The sequence below is a fragment of the Pseudomassariella vexata genome (assembly GCF_002105095.1).
Source record: "Pseudomassariella vexata strain CBS 129021 chromosome Unknown BCR38scaffold_13, whole genome shotgun sequence".
Lineage (NCBI taxonomy): Eukaryota > Fungi > Ascomycota > Sordariomycetes > Amphisphaeriales > Pseudomassariaceae > Pseudomassariella > Pseudomassariella vexata.
The window spans coordinates 528179-549826 of NW_024467968.1; the positions used below are offsets into that span (position 1 = coordinate 528179).

Genomic DNA, 21648 nt, shown 5'->3' on the forward strand with positions numbered 1-21648 from the left:
CAGCAGGTTATGCCATACCTCATCCCGACCAAGCCGCCTCATAAGCACTTCAAACCAACCCCTTCGGCACATCCCTCCATTGTATCTCCCTGTCGAGCAATTCATCCATGTTCCCCCGCTCCTCTCTGACTATCCTTGCCTTGGGCTCACTCTTAGATGCGATTTCCCTTCCAAACAGTCTGGGCATGACGAAAATTCCTGCTGAGAGATCCCTCATGTCGGGCACAACTTCCTCCCCCGTTGCCGGATCTACTGGCATCTGAAAATCAAACGCATATAGCAGTCTCGAGATGACCAGAAATAATGACCAGTCGGGCGATGTGCAAGCCCTGACATAGCCACCTGCTGGCACCGAAGTGAAGTGATTGCGCTTCGAGACGTCAGCATTGCTAGCTGCTTCAGCGGAGGTTTAGTGGTCGTGGGCCCAGCGTGATGGGTCGAAGGTGCGGATTGGGATCGTTGTTGATTGCCCTACATCCAGTAAATATGGGCAAGTGACCAAGGATATAGAGCCTCGCAGCAACTGTACTCGCCAAATATTCCACATCACTACAGCCCCCTTAGGATCTTATACCCCATGTACTCATCATCTCGTATCACCGCATGCGGCACGCCAATACTAGCCGTCGGTATCCAGAGCAGGTAGGGTAGATCGGGGAGGTCGTTCAAGTCGGCCATCCTGTCTCCGCACACGCGACCTGGTTCCTCCTGCGCACTTTGCATACATTCGAAAAGATAAAGGGCTTGGATAAACCCACGAGTGTAGCTGCAGTGGTGTCGGAGCCGGCTTCCAGGAGTGTGCTGCCGATGTAGTCGGCGATGCCATCGGAGAAGCCTTCTTCTTGGGGGCGGACTAGGTCAACGCAAAAACAGGACTGTGACAGGCCTAGCAAATACTTTGTGGTTCATATACTTGGAGCCGACGTTCTGGGGCAACAATCATGGCGTAGTATGCCATCCAATCAGTTGAACTCTCCCGGTCAACATGCGGACAAACGAGGTAAATTTTCCTCTTCTCGTATTCTGCGCATCGTTCAGGATTCCAAATCTCGCCGCCATTCGCGCCTGGAAGAGCAACCACGCATGATTTCAAAATGGTCATAACGCTGCTGGAGGGCAGTATCCTCATTGTCGACTCCAGAGAGCAACGCGTGAGAGGAGCAGCCGAGATGAGTTCAGCAGTATCCGACCCGACATCTTACACCGCACTTGATCTGTTAAAACCTGCCAACGTGTGTATATCATGTGCATGGTACCTGTAGCCACCTTCACGGGGCTGGATGATATTCTTGTTCATACCACAGCTGCTACAGCGGTTGACTCGGTTATGGCCTGTACTGGAAAGGCTGCTTGGCTCACATCGTATTTCTGCAGTTTACTTGCGCTCTTCGCGGTGTTTGAAATATCGTCTAGAACCCTCTACGTCGCCTGCACTAGGGAGAAGGGCTCCACGCCATTCTCGATCAAGACCATCCATGAACCACAGAACATTATGAACAGTGCGCTGGCAGGGAGATCATTAAATGTCCCGTGGAACCGGGCCATACTCGCTTTGATCTGGCCGCTGTCCATACGGCACCATGTAGCAGGTCCAGAAGGAGGAGATCAATCTGAAGGCGAACAAGTTGCGCAGACTAAATCGATATGCCCCGGGTGGTAATCAACGAGAGATGACTAGCAGACGGCTTGCCCTCCGCCACGGTATTAGAGGACAACGGGCAGACCATACAGCTGTACAGGTCTTCTCTCCCGAGTAGTAGTTTCAAAAATCCGGCATACACTATCCTTCCATGACATCCACATCTACATCTTCAGCAGCCATTGTGTGATTACACCAGCTATATACGATCCAACTAAAGCCACTCTGCGCTGCAAGTTCAGGCCGACCAGGAACGCAATGAACGCATCGAATAGCACGGCAAGTGTACGCTCTTGAGAGCACGACAACCTCATGCAACCACCAATATTCAAAGCGCCCAACGGAAACCGTGATTCCTTTCAGCGCGATGAGCATCGACGTACTTGGCCCTATAGCCTCACAGCATGCGCATGAGACGTGTTTTAGATCAGATGTTGCACCGCAGGTGCTGGCTTCATACCTGCCAAGCCGGCCGATGCAACCCGTGGCACGGACGTACCCACAACGTCTCTCGTGAGATGAGATGGTATGAAGAGTGTTCAGACGAGCCAGGTTTCCTAAGTGGAGGAGCTGTTGTATCACATTGCTCGGCATCGGTGTCAAGTCACACTCTGAACTTCGGACTGTACCCCATTATCCAGGAGGAATGCTGCGCCAACTTGGCATCCCAATGATTTGAGTGACACGAAATGACCTAGACACAGCAGTGCAAACAAGGTTATTTGAGTATTGATTGGATGCTCGACGAGCTTGGTTGCTCTTACTCATGTCACCCCTAAGAACACGTTTTGTGCAGCAAACCCGAAGCAATCAACGGCCCGTGTCGCTAAAGGCAGACACAGGTAATTGTGCGAGAGCCATCGACTTATGCAACGGCACGAATTCATCGTGCTTTGAGCCCGTCGGGGTTAGTCCCGCCTAAATATCCGGTGCCCTGGAAGTTTGCCCCACATGATCCCAACAATGTAGGTTTAATTAAGCTTATGGATATTTGAAGATCAGTGCGAAGCTCAATGTCCGCCCTGGGAATGACGTAGGGAGCCGGACGACTTGAACCACGTGGATCACTTCTTGTTGAAGTCACGTAGTATCGTCGTCGTACAGCGAATTGACCGGCGCATGTATTTGTTTAATAGATGGATAGCAACGAATACGACTTGTCATCCGCAACGAGCATCGAAAGTACGGCCTCCCTTCGTATTCTTGCCACGTAGTAGCTGCAATTTAGTGAACAACAGGGCAACCCAGGCACCCAGTCGTTCTATGGAAACAGCTGCCTGCGCCGCCGTCAACTGCGCTGTAACCAGCTAGCAAAAGCCAAGTTACTAAATCGCAGGACCAGATTAATCTCGGAGTCTATCTAGATATATGTTACTGCATTGGCAGTTCCATCACTGCCCGGCCCGATCGGTCGGTCCCTAGCCACCGCGGAACTCCGTTGATAGCGCCGTTGCGCGCATCGATAGTTCGGCAATGCGTCCAGACCTGCAAGACTGACTGACCTGACACAGGCCTTCTTAAGAATCTGGACATCGTGGATGACCTAGTGCCCATGTCTCTTCAGCAGTTGTAAAACTTGAACTCAGGTGGTTCGTATGTGTCACTATGGCCTCGCCTCAACGACAGCGCAGTCGAACACCTGTCTGTTCCAGCATCCAACTCACGTCGTTGTTTGTTCAAGTTGGGAAGCATTCCGGGACTCTTCCGACTGGTAAGAACAGTTCGGCATAAGTTACGCTGGTGCCCTAAACTGCAGAGACGAATGATACACTTGGCAACACAGAAGCGAACCAAGTTTGCATCATCCTACTTGCCTGCTCTGAACATTAAACCATGTACAGATAGACGGTTAATCCTGTGATGATACTCGGAAGACGGGAAGGCCCTGCGTGTGGTGGTATGACGCAGGTCCGGAAGGCGGGGGTATGCAAGATGATGTCCACCCACAAAGTGAAATCGCGTGGCACCAATCCCAACGCCTAGATCTGCGTTTTACATCCTATCCACGTGGTAGTAACTGTTGACAGAAAGCCAGCTTGTATACCATGTGCTGCATGGAAAGGTACGGCATATGTGATTGTCGATATAACCTATGATCTGTACCCAACTACCAACTTCTGAGTATACGTGTGTATCATGTATCCCAATGACGATGAACGTCCCTTCTACATGGCTTTGCTTTTATCGATCTTTATCTGCCCTGGCAAGACAAGGCGAAGGATCGGCAAGCCTCATGAACCTGAGTATTGAGCTCATCCCGGGCCATCGCTACACCTATTTGATGCATGGTACGAAAAAGGCACAATTCAAAATTCTGTGCGTTTTTAGCCTTCTCAACTCCCGTGGAAGGTATGAAGCTTTCTTTAGCCTATGGAAGCCCACACCCCATTGCCCTCGAAGAAATGCCGGTGCACCAAAGACCAGCCGAGAAGTATGCACACGTCAACCGACGCAAGATATTATTGGTATTCTTGCGTGTGCGTGTTTCCCAACGGCGTATGCCCCTACCTCACGACCCCGGTCGTTGGACTTGTGTGTCACGAAATTCGGGCTTGTGAAATGAGCATTTAACAGCTGTGTAGACCCTCATCGAACGGACGGGGCTGGGTTTGATCCCACCTGGTCGATGTTTTTGCTTCAACCATACTGCGACCACCATGTTCGCCCGCAAACATCTTCTGTTTCTGCTGCATGCAGTGATATGTGGCCTTCACGTCGTGGCAGGTAGGTCATGAAGTCCTTGGCAGCTGTGAGCAGCATGGTCACACTGCATAGGTCTTGCGTTGCCCGCCGCAGGGGAGCAGTCCGATTTTGTCTCACACAATGAGAACCTGGAGAGACTGGCGCAATTGGAACCTCGAGCGCCATTCGCTGGCGGTATACCCTTGAGGATAATGCCTCTTGGGGCATCCATCACATTCGGCGTGGCATCCTCGGACGGGAATGGGTATCGGAAAACCCTCCGGGACGGGATTGTTGCCCAGGGAAATCAAGTCAACTTCGTCGGGAGCCATCCCAACGGCACCATGGAGGATAACGAGAACGAAGGCTGGCCTGGATATGTCATCACCCAAATCCATGACAAGTCACGCGCCTTCGTACCTCAATGCCAGCCTAATGTGTTTCTCGTGAACGCTGGGACCAACGATTGTATCCAGGACATTGACATCCCTGAAACTTCGATAAGGATAGCTAGCATGATGGAGGACATGTACAAGCAGTCTCCAAGGGCGACAGTTATCCTGTCGACGTTGCTGCCCAACGCCCAGCAGGCCACAGAGCAGCGCGTGGAAACGGTCAATAACCAGTACAGGAAATTGGTGATGGACTTGCAATTGAGAGGAAAGCGAATCGTCCTTGCCGAAATGCGAGGCTCTAATGGCGTGGTCATTGGCGATATAGGACCCGACGGTGTGCACCCCAATGATACCGGATACAAAAAGATGTCGGCGATATGGTTGGACGCGATCAGCCGGGCGGCGGCAAAGGGATACCTTCGCCGCCCAGAGGACAACGGATTGCCAGATAACGGCGCAACCGCGTAGAGATCATCGGTGTTCCGACCTGGGTGATTTAGCACGGGTCGCATGAAGTTACGGCGAATTGACATTGGTTCACAACCTCATCCTCATCTGACTGCTCCATCGCGAAATTGTAACCGAATTGCCGGCAGACTCGCACATTCCCTACGGCCAAGCAATAAACTCGCTGATGATTTAGATCGGTTCGACGCAATGGAATCTCGGAGCTACTCACTCTAGATTAGAGTGTCACTTGTAAAGCCTCATTGCACTCTCAAACTGGCAACTGCTCCCAGCTGCGCAATACTATATTATGTACCTATCTCCCTTTACTCGAGTAGCTCATTTCACCTCACTCGTCAACTGATCATCTAAATTCGCTTGCTGAAACCTTACCTCGCCTGCAACGTGGCAACATCAATCCAGCGAATGTAAACCGTACTTTACTCGATTAATGCGAGTCGGATTAAGTACCCAAGTAATGCTGGATTAGCAAACGAACAACACGCCAAGCTACCCGTTGACAAAATTCGGACACCCCAACATCGTGATATCGCCAGAAACCTTAAGAGCCCCGCCGTCTTGGTAAGCCAAAATGGGTTACCGCCGTCACGTTACATGTAAACTCTGTATGCTCGTGGCTTCAGCTGTGAACTTCGTCTACGCCCGAATATTGGCAGAACAGCAAAAGAGATGTGATTGGGCACATTTGGCTCATCGGCGATGTGTGGGGTATCATCATAAGGCACTTAGTCGTGCCTGCCATTCCATCTGCCCGAAATGCGAGTGATCCCCGGGTGGATCTGCTGGCCTCGAAATCTGTGTGTCTGTGTGCAGACGGTCACAAGACATGACCTGATTTAGCATTTCCCTGGGTCCAAGCTAAGCTGTAAAATAAGAATTCCACGTCGAACGATTCGATCCACCCAGCTGGGAAGATGAAGAATACAAAGAAGCGGTGATGCCGATAGACTTTCAACGTTTGGCACCGCCTGGAGTCTCTGGTGTGCCCGCCTTCCCCCACGGGAACTGACTTCATCCTCGCAACTCTATATCTGGTGAGTTTCGGCGGTGGGCCCAAACTGTACATTTGATAAACGGCAGAGTTTGTTACATGTCTGATTCTCAGGCTTTCCGTGGACACTAAAAAGTTGATGCGAGGCGCGACAGCAAGTCAAGGGGAAACATAGACTTTGGGTCGACTAGAGTGCAAAGCCATGGCTTGCACATGCATTCCGCTAGACAAGCAAGCTGAAGGAGAGTTCAGTACACGCCGCGCGCATAGCCGCGCGGGTGGCATGCCTCGTATAAGAACCAGTCAGAGAGTACCAGAGTGAACAGGCTCAGCACGGCACATAACCTAACTCTGTCGGATGGACTTCACGGACGTTGTTCATTTGTTGGAACTTCGGGACGGTAGGATAAACGGTAACCTTGGCGGGCTTCTCAATGGGACTCCGGACACCGCAGTTAGTAACCCTCCACCCAGTTTCGATCCCAGACAAGTCACGCTTCGCGATCCATGGTTTGCCCACACGGAAACACCGAGGTTTTCGTCATCCACGGTGAACATGATGGATTTCCGACATCATAGCCTAGTCACAACCCCATAATTCCCTTCTAGAACTCTAGAAATGTTCTAGTCATCGTCATGCCATGCTCAGAGCCATAGGGATGGTTCATCCTAGCTTCGCTGGCAAGCCAAGGCTCGTGGCAGTTGGGGTCGAATTGACACACTTTCGGGGGTTTTAGCTTGCTGAGGGTGGAAGATTGAGTTTACGCTACAACTAGCTGCAGTAGTTTCTTCTCGGTTTTTTTTGTATCCTTTTTTTAAATTTTTTTGTAAGCAATAAGGGGTCCATCCCAAGTTCGGGAGGGTCGCGTGCACACATTGACGTCTAGGTCTACTACCCCACGGACCGACGTGATAGATGTGACAGGACTGTCAAAAAGAGTTTGAGCGAGACAAGTCGATCTTCTCTATACTCGCTGCATTGAAACGAGCTATGTATAGGATTGCCAAGAACCAAAATCCAAGTCGATATAAGCTTTATGTATCCCGGGTCACAATGCAACGTCCTAGCCTAATGGATAGATCGTCTGCCGAAGTTATCCCTACCTGCCAGGTCATCCCTAGACCATAACGGATCCAGGGCTACGCTAGGTCGTGCTTGGTTTCCACGAGTCGCGCCAAGAGAATGACGCGCATTTAGGTTTGAGGCTTCGGCTTCGACTTTGAGCTGATATCCTCTTCTTTGAACCAATCACAGTGGACGTCTGACATATTCTCACTTGCGACCAATCACAGTAGGTAGTAGGTCTTCCGCCCCGTAGGACATCAAGTCACCCACGCTCGAGTCCACCACTCGCGAGTCAGAAGTAGCTGTGGGCGGGTAACAACTCGGCTGGATCTCCAGAATCGTCATCGTCTTACGAATACCCAAGCCAAGATGTACTTGGCTGGAGAGAACACGGGGACGCTCAAGTGTATCGAGTTGTATCCGCTTTACAAACTTTCCAACACTTGAGTGAACTTCTTAACATAGTGAATGGCAGCACCTTTTTAGCCTCCGTCTATTACAACAATGCGGTGTAGCCTCTGTGCCGCTCGCTAGGAGATTAAGCTTGGTAAATTAAACGCTCAGACCGTTTCACCACAAGAGCTGGAACGGCACATAGTCAATACCTTGCGAACATAAGTTGAAGATGGACAATACTAAGCTGATGGAGAAGCGGGGTCCAGTTGTGGCTGTGACCGCGTCGGAGCTTGCCCAATTCGCGCTACCAAACTACTGCGAACTCGGAACATCAGATGGCGGAAAGAATTTTCCAATCAGGCTTTACTTCACGGTCTCACTACACTAAAAGGGAACGCTGCTAACTAAGGTAGGTTACGACGGACGCCACCGGTTCAGGAAGGTTATGCCGACTGACTTAGCCACCCGTCACTCAGTCCTGCAGGAGTACCGGACGTTGACGATGCGCCGCCGCCAGAATGCTCTGCTTCGTATCTCCGTTACCCCTGTCCATGAACACGCTTGGTCCCGTTCCCGTTCCCGGCCCAGCGGCTCGTGGTGCCTCAGCCAAAAACGACTGCTGGTCACCGTCAGTAGAAGAGAACGAGCCATAATATTTTGATACACTATGTGTCCCTGCGACGATTTCGTCGTCGTTGACGATGGTGCTGTTGATAGCCGTCACATTGCGGAAGTAAAGCTCGACATCCGGTACGGTCCTCGGGGAATTCTCGCCGATAAACCCACCAAAGCGAAATACCTGATTCGTTGATCCGAAGCCGGTACTCTTCTTTCCGCGACCAGGTTGGAAAAACGACGCCGTGCCATCGCGCGATGTGCTGAGAAGACTTCCCGTGAACATTTTGTTCTCAGTTTGCGGTTTCGCGGCGAACGCCTCGAGCCCGGATGGGAAGACGGAGCTGCCTTGCACCAGGAGATCGAGCCCCTGAGTTAGGCGCGCGTGTATGGTAAGGTTGCCTCCAGCTATCGCGGAGGTGGAGTTGCAATACAATGGGTAACTGTACTGGGTCATGTAGTCGGTACTTGAGCCAGTGCTGGCTATATCAGATCCCTTAATCGAGAAGGTGTTGATCTGGTCGAACCCAAATTCAGTCACGACCGCATTGTTGGAATACGATAGAGTTTGAGACCAGGCGGCGTCCCTGGTTTCATTTTGCGAGTTTACGATCGTGGCCTTGACCGACACCGTCCTCGACACCGATACGTGGTAAGTCAACGTCTCGTTGAGGTCCCCGGCTGAGTTCAGCGTGACCGCCCGGGAAAGTTTGATGACCGGCTCGCCAAACTCTACCTCAGGCGGCGTGCCGGTTGCGATTGCGCTCTCGTCGTCATCAAGCCACAGAAAGATCTTTCCCGTGAGGATCCAGTGGTCTGGGACAGAGTTCGTTACCGTGGCGCTGGAGTTTCCGTCGTCGGCTAGCCCAGCCACCAAAATCGTAAATGTATGGTCTGACCCGTCGCAAAGTATTGTCAGAAACGGCGTGATGTCTATCTCATGCTCTCGCAAGTCGAACGCGTCGATGCCGACGATAGGTCGATGGAGGCTTGGGACGACGCCGCCCGTGAAAATTACGGGGAAAGGCCACTGCACACCGGCAATCTGGCCGTCAATGAGAACCTGGACCTCGCGAAAAGGAGACAAGCCGGGCATCTCGCCAACGGTCTGGTTAAACGTGTAAACGTCAGTTTCCAACACGTTACTCCACCAGAATTCATCTGTCGATTGAGCGTTGGCTGAGACCGAGAACACTGCGCGTTTCACGTTGTGTGGGAAGCTGATGGAATTCGTAGCATTGTCTGAAGGGAATGAAAAGGCGCTGCTTGCATTCGAGGCCCCTTGCCGTTTCGAGATGGGTATAATAAGATCAGCCGGCGGTAATGGATTGGTTTCTACTGGACTATTGAAGAACGTCGCCGTTAACGTGGTGTTGAAAGAGCCAGTGTCGGGAAGGTTGTTAGCTTCATAGGCATCCTCCCTGTGTTTAAGGGGGTTGAAATACTTACACTTGTCATCAATCAGGTTGCCGAGATCAAAGATGAGCGTCTGCGGCCACTTCCAGAGGAGCAGGAACTCCGTCATGTCTTTCACGTAAGTCCAGGTGATACCTGGATGCTGTGTGGGCTCGGCGGTGCTGGTTCTCCATACCTGGATACGGCCCAGAGTCAGCTATGGCATTGGACATGTAAGGAAATTGGAACCCATTTCGGGAACCTCATGCCTACTCTGGAGCGGATATGTCACGGACTTCTGTAGACCCAAAGTACATCAAGGCGAGACGGTCAAATTGCCGTCCTTCAGACACGGAGGTGAAATTGATGATGACTCGATTGAATTCACAGCTAGGAGGGGTATAAGAGCCTATATGAGAGGTCAGAGATCACATGCCACCCAAGACCTCATGTGACACTACTAATAACGAACCAACAAAAGGCCTGCCGTAACTCCATGCAAATGTATGCTCCATTAACACCACCCTACAAGCCTCGATCGCCGACGAGCTAGACACCCCAATCAATTCTGTAGATCCATCACGAGTTGTTGTAGACCGGTAGCTGGGACCGTACGGAGTCAAAACTGGCTGCGCGACTTGGAAACACCCCAAAACCGTTCCCGAGAGCGCGGGTGCTGAAGTTGTAGTCGTTGTGTGGTGCCTGACTAGCGCCTTGGTCGACTGAGACAAGTATGCCGCAGAATCTTGACGATCAGTACGGAGTCGCAGAAGCAAGAGCGAAAACAGACCCGCAAGAGCCACTGTGAGCAGCAGATGGAGTCGGTGCGTTTTTCTCTTAGCTTGTTGCTCTTTATTCCCAGTGCCGATGTCATATGCCGTGCGCTCAGTGGAGGCGATGAGGCTCATCTTCTCGGAATGCCGAGATGACATGGTCGTTCTCAATAGCGTCCAGTGGAGGATTATTATCCTGTCCACAAATAGTACTGAGGAGTCGTGATGGATCCAATTAGATCCTGCACGGCCCAGTCCGGGCTATCGCGATCTCGAAATAGACGAGAGTTGGGGAGGCACGAGGGGCCAGGAACACGTAAAAAGGTCGCGGAGTCCAACTCCGCCCTGAACCAACACCAAGCCAATGCCAAGTTTTAAAAGACAAAAAGAGTAAGAACGGAGGGAAAGATGATCATGTTTGTGGCAATCTCGCCAGCAAGAGAAGATTATGTGGGGGGGTGGGGGAGATGAGTGACTAGCTTGCATCCAGATGTAGGGATGTGCCGCGCGCCTTCCATTGAAGGCTTGAGTCGAGTGACTGTACACGTTGGGGAGGGGGGCCGAGTGCACTGGAAGTCGGGCGCGGCATGCGCTGTGTTGTGCTGCTCTGTGGGGAGGCGCGCCATCTCAAACACTAAAGCGCCGTGCCGGGGCCAAAAAAAGGAAACCCTGCCTTCCTTATGGGTTTAAATGGGTGCATCTAGATTGCAAAGCCGTTTTTGGGGCGTTGGAGACTGGTTGGAGCCTTCGGAGACTTGCAGTGTCGCAAGGGTGGGGTGGTTGCCAGTGGGAATAACTCGGTCTGAACAGCGGGTGGGTCGAGTCGCCTCGCGCATAACGGGATATCAGCCCCCCCCCGCCAGGGACCTCTCTGGTCCACCAAAATTGAACAATGCCGAGAGGGCGAAGCCGAGGCGTGAAGGCCGAATGCCACGATGCCGATTACCCGGACCAGGCTCGGGGGCTTGCCGTGTAAGCTTCAATTTCTAAAGTTAGGTGGCTTGACGTCCGATTGCCCGCTGCCCGCACGATGGGCCCGCCAAACACAGTATATGGAAATATGTTTCTCCATAGCACCGTGATTACTGTCCAACGGTGTTGTCCCAGTATCGTTTCCTCGCGGCTCTGGCGACCTTGTTGCCCTGGAAGCGGTGCTGGAAGTAATTGAAGACGGCAAACTCATCTCGCGTCAGGACGTATGAGTCGGGTTGCGCCATCACTCTGTCCCAAATCGAGATTAAAGCCGCCTCCAAAATGCCGGCAATGACAGGATCCTTTGCGCCGTCAGGGCTCTCTCGTGCAATCTCCAGCGCCTGTGCCACCTCGTTGAGGTCAGACGGCGGCGGGGTAGCGGGTGGATCTGGGTGAGTTGAGCCCATACTCAGTAGATTCATCATGGAAAGACTTGGCGGACTGGAGGGCATCCGGTGGTGGTTGTAGTAGTAGGAAGGGTGGTGTTGGGAGTTAACGAGCAACATGGTCATTAGAGTGATCGAAGGACGGCGATTATTGTATTGTTGGCGTAGTCGGGAGGATTGTATTGTGCGTGTGCGTGTCGATGGATGGTTGACAGATCAAGTCAGATTGCGCAGGTAGTAAACAGTAGGCTTCGACAAGGATTCCCGAATCGGTACGTTGTTTTTTCTCGAGTAGAAGAGGCAAATGTAAAGAGTTGATCGTGATGTGAAGTGTTGATTGCTTTTTGTTGGATGTAGGGTCTTACACCGTGAGGCTGATGGTTTGACAGGCGGGATGCAAGGCTTTATTAATACGCTGTAAGTGGTGGTTGAGCAGCAGAGTCGCAGACGCGGAACAGGGGTGGAGCTTTCATTCCGTTCAAATCCCGGAAGTCTCCTTAAGGGATTTGCTTTTTTGTTACGAGTGACCATGATGTGCTAAAAGGTATTGTGCCGTAAGGCGCCCACCGTCAGAGCCGTTCCAAAGTCTCTTCTGGCTGGTCCCTGAGCCTGAGGAGAGTCCCGTGGCATAGTATTGCAAGTCAGTTGGAGGCGGGACGGGGATCCTTACTAGCGGACCTACTTCCTAATTCGTGCAGGTACAAGTGACCCGACCGCCCCAGGCTGCAGGTCCACTCATACCCAGGATCCTGGTCAAATTTCCAAAACTACTTAGGCAAGTACGTACTTACACCATCTCTGCACGTCTCGGGATGCATGCATACATAGGTGCCTTGTTGCTAAAATGCGCCATGGAGGTTGGTATCGCAAACTAATTAGCCCCCCAAAGCATCGCAACTCTGCGGGCGGCGCCTAGGGGAAGCATAATATTTCTACTAGTAGCTGAAGCCATCAGGGGGTGGTGGGAGGTTTATGTTACCCAGAAACAGGCTGGGTGGCTTGTCGTAGACAACGGTAAGTCCCACGTCCCGCAACTATGCATTGTTCAGTTCAGGTGGCTTTTATTGAGTTCACCGTGTCCTGAATTTGATGTCCCGAATCTATGGTCCTTTGAAATTGCTATTACTTTGATTCAAACCAGTCACAGTCTCAGTCCCAGTTGCTCGGATGATGTCACGTAACACGAAAACCACGAGTCAGTCAGTACTATCGTCACCACTGTGCCTTGACTTTTCGTTTTGTTTCTTACTGGCCCATACCCGCTGTCCCGTCATGCGGACGGAACCGGAGGGACATCTGCCGCCCGATGAAGGATGAGCGTTGAGCCAGGTACACCTGGGTTCTTTCCGCCAGCCGCAGCCGGCGTACAACAATCAGTTCCGAGGAATTACCAGCATTGAAGTGTCATGCTGCGACAGGAGGAGGTGGTGAGGTTGACAAGGTCTAGGAAGGAGATAATTAATTGCCGGAGATTTTTGTTAAGAGGTGTGGCTTAACTCAACTTGATTAGTACCAGCTCATCAAGGTTTGACCCAAGTTGAGGTTGGCATCAACATGACAGCGTCTCGCATTTCGCATCACAGAAGCTGCGTTGCCTCCGCACCGAGGAGTGGTGCGGCACGTCAGAACGGCGTTGCCTCTTTCGAGTCATGCTTGCGGAATCGCCATTTCTGGATTGTGGTGACGGTCTTGCCTGAAAACCCATATTAGGTGAAAACTCAGAGACAGGGGTAATATAGGGCGTAGAGTTTGGCAGAATGACAGTAACAAAGTGGATGTCTATCGGCTCCAGCGCGGGTCTAATACGGGTCATATGCGTACGGTACCGATATAAGGAAAAGGTTAGTTACATTCGCCGCCACAATCAGACCGTACTGCCTTACTACGACTCAGAGTTGTTTGCAGGGTTTCATATTGAAAGGCTAAATGCACCATGTGTGGCTTCCATACCCATCAGCTTGGGCTGGACGATGTAAGAGCCGTACTGCATGGTAGGACGTCAACTGCAGCCGTAGCCTCAAGTTTGACATCGTCTTGTTTTGGAGCTGGGTATGCTGTCGCTGAAGCAGAAGTGAAATCTTGGTGCTGATACACGGTTTCAGGCGACAACACCTATAGTAGAAGCGACTTGACTTAATGGTTGATCTGCAAGTGGACATTCTGATGCGGATCTGGTGCCGCAATAGAAACGGTAGAACCTGAGATTGCTAGTCATGGGTTGGACGGATCGACAAGGCGCGCTGGTTACATCGATGACGAGGTATAAATCAGGACAAGACTACGTAATAAGCAGATAAGACAGGAGAAGCTGGGCAAAGCCTTGATTAACGGAGTAGAATACTATGCTGGTACGGTGATGATAGCTTCATTGTCGGAGTGAGGCGGACAATCAACGCACAGACAAGAAGAATATGAGCAACTCGTTGTCGTTGTCCGAAATGTAATTATGAGATGCCAGGCCCAGCGGACAGTCTACACCGCTTCTAGTTTACAGCTCCGAGGCCCATCCGTTCCAGACGGGGAACATGGCCGTTGAGTTTGTATGCAAATCTCGTGCATGGCCGCAGATGTCGCAAGCCGAATGCTAAACGCCACGCTGCGCCAGCAAAAAGAGCACCTTCGGGAGGTAGCTTCCGATCACTGAACTCTAGAAGGCCATATGGAACCGCTCTAGAAGGAAAACGGGGCGGGCGGCCGCAAAAAGGCTTGGACGAAATTTAGAGTTTTGCAACGAAGCATGAAATATGGAAAATCCGGCCAAAGTCCCATCAAAAGTCCCATCCACCCCAAATCCACTTTGCCGAAAGGTTGAAGTTGATCTTCATTGCTACTTCAGGGCATATGTCCGTTACTTGCCGCGGCTATAGCCAAGCCCCACTGCCCTGTCGGCCCTCACTTGCCAGTGTCACCCCTGTCTTTCCAAATGATCGCCTTCAATGTGAATGTGGACCAGTAAAAGGATGTTTCAAACTTTTTTTTATTTCTTTGTGGTAAACGGTAAAACGGCTATGCGCTCTCCACACTTCGATCTGCTAATTTGCAGATCTATGCGATCAGACAAGGCGACCGGTTAATATCACGATGCCGTGTTCTGTCTGCGGAAGTTTCCTGCTTCAGTAGAGACCGGCTTAGCTAGCCATCAAGCTTGACGCCGGGTTCGCGCAGAGTGGTTTTCCGATGTCTATCTCCTGGCTGTGTACACACCACTGCTCACGGACTGCTCTATTTCTGGAGTGAATGGAATTGTTGCATGTGTTGAGACACATCAAAAAACGTGGTTCTCCGAACTCTATTGCCATATTGCAATGATCCATTTCAGGGTTCGTAGCCATCTGCTATTGGCGAGGCTGCAAGCTGCCGGTCAGGGGGCCAATGCTCCCGGGAGCTACTGGCTACAGAGCTTCTTCAACTTGCATATGAGATAGGTCTGGCCCGGCTGGCTTATGCGAGATATTCATATCTGCTTGTTTTATGAGCAGAGTTTTCATATTCTTACAGTTCCCATCTTACAGCTCTAGTTTTCGATGCCGTTCCAAACGAAACCTTGACGCTGTGCCCACTAGATGACTAACCCAGGTGAGATGTACATCCGAAGCGGTCTTGCAAGTTGACTTTGCCAATGGCGGTTTCACTTCTTGCTAACCTTTGGCCTCCTCTTGCCGATATTCCAGCCCCACGAGCGGAGGACCTTTACGACTTTGGGTGTCACCGCCGCAGTTAGAGGCACACGAACGAAAATGAAACTCTTATGGATGGCATAGGCCAGCGCGAGCTGCGTACCCAGACCTGTCATTGTCAGCGTCCAAAGTTGCAGACTGCACTGGACAAGCAGAACTTACTGGCTTCAGCCTTGTTTCGCGCTTCAGCTTCCTCAACCCCCCAGCCCGCCATCTCGACATGTTCGCTCATCTCATCGTTGCCGAAGGTCTCCGTTTCTGACTGCTTTAAGGCCCTCTTGTATTCGTGCCATCTGTCCACGAGGCTCTGCGGTATCGCTTTTTTGACATTCGAGACAATAAAGTGCTCAAGTTGGCCTTGGTATGTCAATATCACTCTTTGCTTATGGCTTATATCCGCACGACATACCAATCTTTTCCGTTCCGACTATCCGAACCAACAAGAAGCAGAAGGGAAAGTCCAGAACACTCAGGCCCAAGTAGACCCCTACGGCAGACCAGCCATATTCTCTAGACAGCTTTTTTAAACGAGCACTCAGACCCTGTGGCTCTGCGGCCTTCGTATCTTTTGGTAGAGGCTCCCTCGGTACGTTCTTCGCATCACGTAACCTGGAGGTGTTATGGAAGTTGCGCGGAGTCGATCGTAGGCGGGAGGTTCGCGTTCTTTGCACTTGTGACTTCGGTATGCTTTGCCTCATGGATACTGAGCCTAGCCTCGACAGTGGAGTTTGTGAGAATGTCACGAAAGTTCGTTTCGACACGTCCCTCGAACCATTCCTCGCCGCGAGCCACAGCTGGGGTCCCTGCGTCCCCAGCATCGCATAATACCGCGTTATGGTCGCGCGCATCATCGTCGATGGTCGTTGTGATTTGTCCTCAGCAATATCCCACAGGCACCTTGATTTGTTGGGTTGATCGTTCGGATGACACGCTGGAAGAGCTACCAAACCGGATATTAAAGCCGATGGTTCCGGGAACTACTCCGGCGAGCGAGGCAGCTGTCACAATTACGCTCTATTAATCCCGGATCAGACGGCAAGAGTGTACTGCCTCGCTCCTCATTCGTATTTGATCAGCTGTTGCGTGCGCCGTTGTCGTCTTTTCCGCTTTGTAAATGGGATGTTGTCTGCAAAAAATTTGGGAGCTCAGGTGGAGCTGCACAGTGATGCAACGATAGTGCCACTTTGCAGACATTTAGCGCGCCGAGCCGGGGCTTCCCCTTCACATGTACACTCCACCCATCATTTCCCTTAATCCGTTAAGAGAAATAACGGATTAAAGTATTCCCAGGCCCGAGGTGTCGGGATTTCAGCTTCACGTAATTCCGAGGTCTATCCCTAAATCCAGCATGAATTCAGGTCGTCAGTGGTTCAATGACACCAGGTTGACAACCCCCCAACATGAGACGAACACATCAACGTCTTGATTTATCCGAACCCGTCGAGTCAAGCATATTCACCAAGTGGCATCCTTTTCACAATACTCAACAAAATGCTTGTAACTCAAAACCATCCTCCGATCACCGAAATTGAGCTCACCTATGTGCTTTTCTTAGACCATAACATAGTTTGTCAATGTCGGATATGGTCAACATGCTCAAGTTTCAATGCTGCGGAGAACACACCATATCTGACCATACCCCGCCTTGGGCCGAACGCAGCATCGTCTTGTCAGATTCAGATACCTCTGGGCATAAGCATGCCATAATGCGCTTCGGGAATTTCCAGAACGTTTATCCACGTGTCAATTTTACCCAATTTCTCCACGAACAAAGACAAGACTGTCGCGTCGTCTGAGAATAGAATCCCAGCAGATCTTGGAAACCACGTGGTGAAACCTTACTAGATTGATGATTGATATGCCGCCTGAATCCATCGCTGATTGGCCTTGTCCGTGATTTGGCGACCCCATACCACGTGGATGCCGAGGAGTTTGTTAGTGTACTATGGACAATGGAGAATCCGCGAAACCCAGCGAGGCTCCACTCTGGAGTATTGCCAAGAACCTCATGAGAGCGTTCCTCACGAGTCATCAGAGGTTGGATGACACAGTTGAAACCGACTCGGGCAAAGGCTTTTGGCATACTTCTAGAAAAAAACGGCTTGCGTCGTGTGCGTATACTGGCTCCTCCTTAAACCGTCCCGACACCAGACAGGCGAGAGTGTTACCACCGAAGCTCCTCGGAGTTTTCCAGCTTGGCTAATTTTACAACGGACCTATGATACCTGATTCTTTTCTGTGACCGACCATAAGCCGAAGTCGCGTGGATCTTGTTGAATTAAGGTTTTCGTATATTCGTCCCTTTACTGCTGTCGTACAACTCTGACGCAACCGTCGCAGAATCCCCCGAATACTTCCACCGAAACTTCAAACCCCATTTTCCACTCTAGCCTCCATCTCAGTGGAGCGTGGTAGCAAAGTTGTTCCGTTGCATCGTCAGCACATTGATCGCCGTAAGTTACCGTAGTTGACAGGCGGCCTATTGTTGCCATTACGACTCATGCCGTCCAAGTGCATTGATGGTGCCTATAACAGTGGGCTGAAGAAATTTCTAACGGACCACTCGCATTGAATATGAAGGTGAGCCTTGCGTACTATGTACCATGATAGGCGATCTTGATCGACTCCAGCTCCCAAATCCTGAGCGGTACCATCCGTGAATTCTTGGGTATAGTATCAGGTAAGCAGTCGCCGTCTTATGCGCAGAATGCCGCATGCGCAGTGTTATGCGCTCGATAGGTTCACTTCATCTGAACATTGTTGGCACACAGCGACATAATCTACAAATCCAGTTTCGCAAATCTGGCCGGCCTTCACTGGATGGGGGAAGGATGTGTGGGTTAAAATTAAACGACAAACTCAATCGTGATTCCACAGCTGACAGATGTCCCTTGCTTACTATCCGTCGAAATAATAAGCGTCGCGACCAAACTTCAATAATACTGTCTAATATTCTAAGTTCAACCTATGGAGTATAAGGGCGGACTTGCCCGAAGAGGGCATTACATCGACCACTGAAAAGTACGCGTCATGGCACAGACTATTTTCCAAACTCCGACTCATCATTGGGAATAAATCTGATTCGTCCAACGGTGGGGTTTCTTGCATTCGTTTCCTATGGATTGTTGCACAGCCTCGGCATGCAGCGTGACGGATGAGACAGTGGTGCATCCTTCTGCGAACTTTTTACGAAATCACGGCGGGAGCCGCGATTATGAGGCACAGCTCAGAGTGCCACGGGTGCGCGCGTTACAGAGAATAAACGGGTCGTCCGGTCGACTGACTCAGAAGCGCAAGAATCCATCTCCGTCGCGTCTCAGCATGCACGGGAAGCACCGAAAGTGCGCGGCTGCACGGCCATTCAGCTTGCATCTGCCAGGGCCTAACGGGTGCTGCAAGGTCTTTATGGATCCCGTTGCTGGGTCAGGACAAAGTGCTACTGGCGAATCATGGACAGAGTCGAGACCTTTCGTAGCACATCCCCCCGGATTTGGCGTTATTGGCGTCGATTGTTGACAAGGATCCGATCGCGCGTGGGCCGGTCAACCACGAGCCAACTTCAAAGTAGCTAAGACACCTTTTTTGCAAAGAGAACGACAGTTGAAGCTATGGACGTCTGTGCGAATTGTCGTAATTCCGCGGCATGCTGTGGATAAAATTGATTGATCTAATGACACTTTGACATGAAAGTTGAGATTGTAGCTGCAAGCAGTCGGCCTTTCCCGCTGGCTATCGCATGACAGACAGTTGAGTGGTAGCCGGTTGCGCTGGGAACGCCACTGTTACGTCATAGGCGTGTCGCAACTGCCGATTGCCAGGATTGGGGAGAGCAATATCATCGATTGACACGGAAACGAAGAAGTTCAGCTAACAACAAAGACGAATCAGGGTGTCACCTTTACACACAGCTATCAAATCAGAGCTGCTCCTCAGGACATTACACTATTGACTCTTGCTCATCCACCTTACAAACACACTTTCCATCTGGCTTGTCAAAGATTCTCGAGTCACTAAAGAAAGCATCGACAATTCACAATCGCATTCTGCATCAACACTAAAAGATCAACAACCCCACTAGGCAAGCCTGCTCTGGGGTCTCGATCTATAGACCCTCCCGATCGATAGATACCCCAACCTTCACCGTTGTAGAGCTTCGTCGCCTCCGACATTTGAACCTATCGCGCACTTCACCGTACCAACGAATCCCAAAGAAGTTCCAGTGACTCGACTGTCAATATGGAATTCGTCTACAACATCTTGCGCATTGTGCAAATCCTCTGGACGCTCCTCGCCACCGCCCTCATCGGCAACGTCATCGCAAGCAATGTCAACGCGCAAAGCTCGGCCGAGTCGGCCATCAACTTCACCATGTTCGTTCTTGTCGTATGCTGGATCGCGGCACTTATTGGTCTGATCTCGTCCTTCGTTAACGCGCTCGCGATCCCCATCGTTCTACTATCGCTGGATGCCTCAGCGGTGCTCTTCACTTTCATCGCTGCCATCGTTCTGTCGGCAAAGCTGACAGCTGTGAATTGCGGGAATCTGGTAAGTTGCCGTCCTTTCCCCTGTACGTTTGCATGGTGATATTTGCTAAACGATTTGGGTTTTCCAGAGTGGCAAAGCAAGTGACTACATTGCTTTCGGCTCTAACAGCGACACGAAACGCTGCCGCGAGATTCAGGCCAGTGCGGCATTCTTATGGTTTCTCCTCGTCTGCTTCGTCGGCACGCTCTTCTTCGCCTTCAAGAGATTCAGAGCCGCTGGTGGCTCAATTCGCAGCGGTCCCGGTATGTCCCAGATCGGCGTGTAGAGTCTCGGGGTCTTCATATGAGCTATTCTTGGCCGCGGTATAACTTGTATTATACCTAATGTGTACTCAACGAAGGAATGAAGGAACGAAGAGATTGTGAATATATCACATTCAAGCATGGGATCAGCGAGCGGAACGGTTTGCGTCATGCAACGCTGCACCAGTCCGCTGGATGAAGACAATGCGAGAAAGGATCGGTGTTCGGGTCGGGCGGAATTCTAGGGATACTTATGACGGTAGCCTCTGGAAAGGCACTAGGAAGGCTTTATGGTATGCAGCCTATGCGCATCTGTCTGGATTAGCCATGTATTTAAAATAATGAGGAGTAAACAGGCTTAGCCCAACGTTTATACCTAACTATAAGCCCCAGTAATGAAAGTCTTGTCGGCTTCCCCTTAAGGGAGGGGTTACTCACAGGAGCGGCGCTATTTCTTTCAGCACTGGCCCATCCAGGTAGCAAACTCTACAGGATCATATTCCATCCTCGTGTAATCAATGTCTGTCATATTTGCCGAGCGCCTACCGTTTAAACGTGGCCGCACCCGGTATTTCAAGGTCTTGAAGCAGTCCACCGTGCATAGGAGATTGCCCCTTTGTAGAAATATGGATGAACCAACGAAGAGCTATAGCTATTTAGCGTTCATGAACTTCAATATCACAAATATCAGATATAATCATATTCGGAACAGCGTGTGGGATGCATGGTCCTGACTTGAGGTAGTTTTTTACCCGCAGCACCTGTTATTTTAATATCTCATTGAAGGTCTCCAAGTCACGATGTATCACATTCAGCTTACTATTTGAATTACTACTGCCTGACTTTAAATGCCCTATTAAGGGTTAAAGCAAGACCTGCAAAAGAGACAGACATCCGATATGAACAGGAATAGACGACTAGAATGTTGCGACGATGCTCTTAACGAATGTGTCTGCTCGATATGTTTCCACTGTGTCATGATATTATGTCATCGCACATGGGAAATATGAAGATGCCTTCCATTCCGAGCCCACAGCTCTAATAAAATCTTCCAACTTCTTGTTCAAAACACGTGCTTCACCCAGACTTGGGATAGGGAACGTTCTTCCAAAGTTCCACCAAACGGCTGCGGATTACCATGCCTTGGCCGCATAGCGCTCTGCAGCAAGGCTCCTTCCTCAACCCCAAGCCTAACCTTACGTTGCCCCTTCCCCCATCATCCAACGCAAAACACCTGCGTAGTTTTCTGCCACTGCCAATCACCCACACCGCCCTTGCGTCTCCTCTGAGGTATATAAACTGTCTTCATCCTCTCCGGTCCGGGTTTCGACTCCTCTTGTCCAGGCGGCGAGCGGCGAGGGCGCAGGCAGGCGCACAACTCGACTGGGCCTCGGGTAGATCATGAA

The 21648-nt window shown here is 51.0% G+C and overlaps 6 protein-coding genes across 6 annotated transcripts; 2 read left to right on the forward strand and 4 right to left on the reverse strand.

Annotated features, from left to right (window-relative positions):
- Positions 1-49: 49 nt before the first annotated feature.
- On the reverse strand, positions 50-1129 carry BCR38DRAFT_488614 (uncharacterized protein; the record flags this gene model as incomplete). Its single annotated transcript, XM_040864297.1, has 3 exons — positions 50-370; positions 726-841; positions 898-1129. 3 exons carry the CDS (start codon positions 1127-1129, stop codon positions 50-52), a joined length of 669 nt encoding a protein of 222 aa, XP_040712165.1.
- Positions 1130-4296: 3167 nt separating this feature from the next.
- BCR38DRAFT_488615 (SGNH hydrolase-type esterase domain-containing protein) lies at positions 4297-5184 on the forward strand (the record flags this gene model as incomplete). Its single annotated transcript, XM_040864298.1, has 2 exons — positions 4297-4363; positions 4415-5184. The coding sequence occupies 2 exons, from the start codon at positions 4297-4299 to the stop codon at positions 5182-5184; spliced, it is 837 nt and encodes a 278-aa protein (XP_040712166.1).
- A 2925-nt stretch (positions 5185-8109) lies between these two features.
- Positions 8110-10579, reverse strand: BCR38DRAFT_460276 (peptide N-acetyl-beta-D-glucosaminyl asparaginase amidase A-domain-containing protein; the record flags this gene model as incomplete). Its single annotated transcript, XM_040862394.1, has 6 exons — positions 8110-8256; positions 8302-9656; positions 9702-9843; positions 9944-10056; positions 10120-10353; positions 10438-10579. The coding sequence occupies 6 exons, from the start codon at positions 10577-10579 to the stop codon at positions 8110-8112; spliced, it is 2133 nt and encodes a 710-aa protein (XP_040712167.1).
- Positions 10580-11502: 923 nt separating this feature from the next.
- BCR38DRAFT_350895 (uncharacterized protein) lies at positions 11503-11799 on the reverse strand (the record flags this gene model as incomplete). The annotated part of the gene is made up of 1 exon (XM_040856610.1): positions 11503-11799. The coding sequence occupies one exon, from the start codon at positions 11797-11799 to the stop codon at positions 11503-11505; it is 297 nt and encodes a 98-aa protein (XP_040712168.1).
- Positions 11800-15406: 3607 nt separating this feature from the next.
- BCR38DRAFT_351286 (uncharacterized protein) lies at positions 15407-16153 on the reverse strand (the record flags this gene model as incomplete). Its single annotated transcript, XM_040856631.1, has 3 exons — positions 15407-15564; positions 15618-15812; positions 15865-16153. The coding sequence occupies 3 exons, from the start codon at positions 16151-16153 to the stop codon at positions 15407-15409; spliced, it is 642 nt and encodes a 213-aa protein (XP_040712169.1).
- Positions 16154-19691: 3538 nt separating this feature from the next.
- Positions 19692-20265, forward strand: BCR38DRAFT_412601 (marvel domain-containing protein; the record flags this gene model as incomplete). The annotated part of the gene is made up of 2 exons (XM_040858719.1): positions 19692-20000; positions 20068-20265. 2 exons carry the CDS (start codon positions 19692-19694, stop codon positions 20263-20265), a joined length of 507 nt encoding a protein of 168 aa, XP_040712170.1.
- Positions 20266-21648: the final 1383 nt, after the last annotated feature.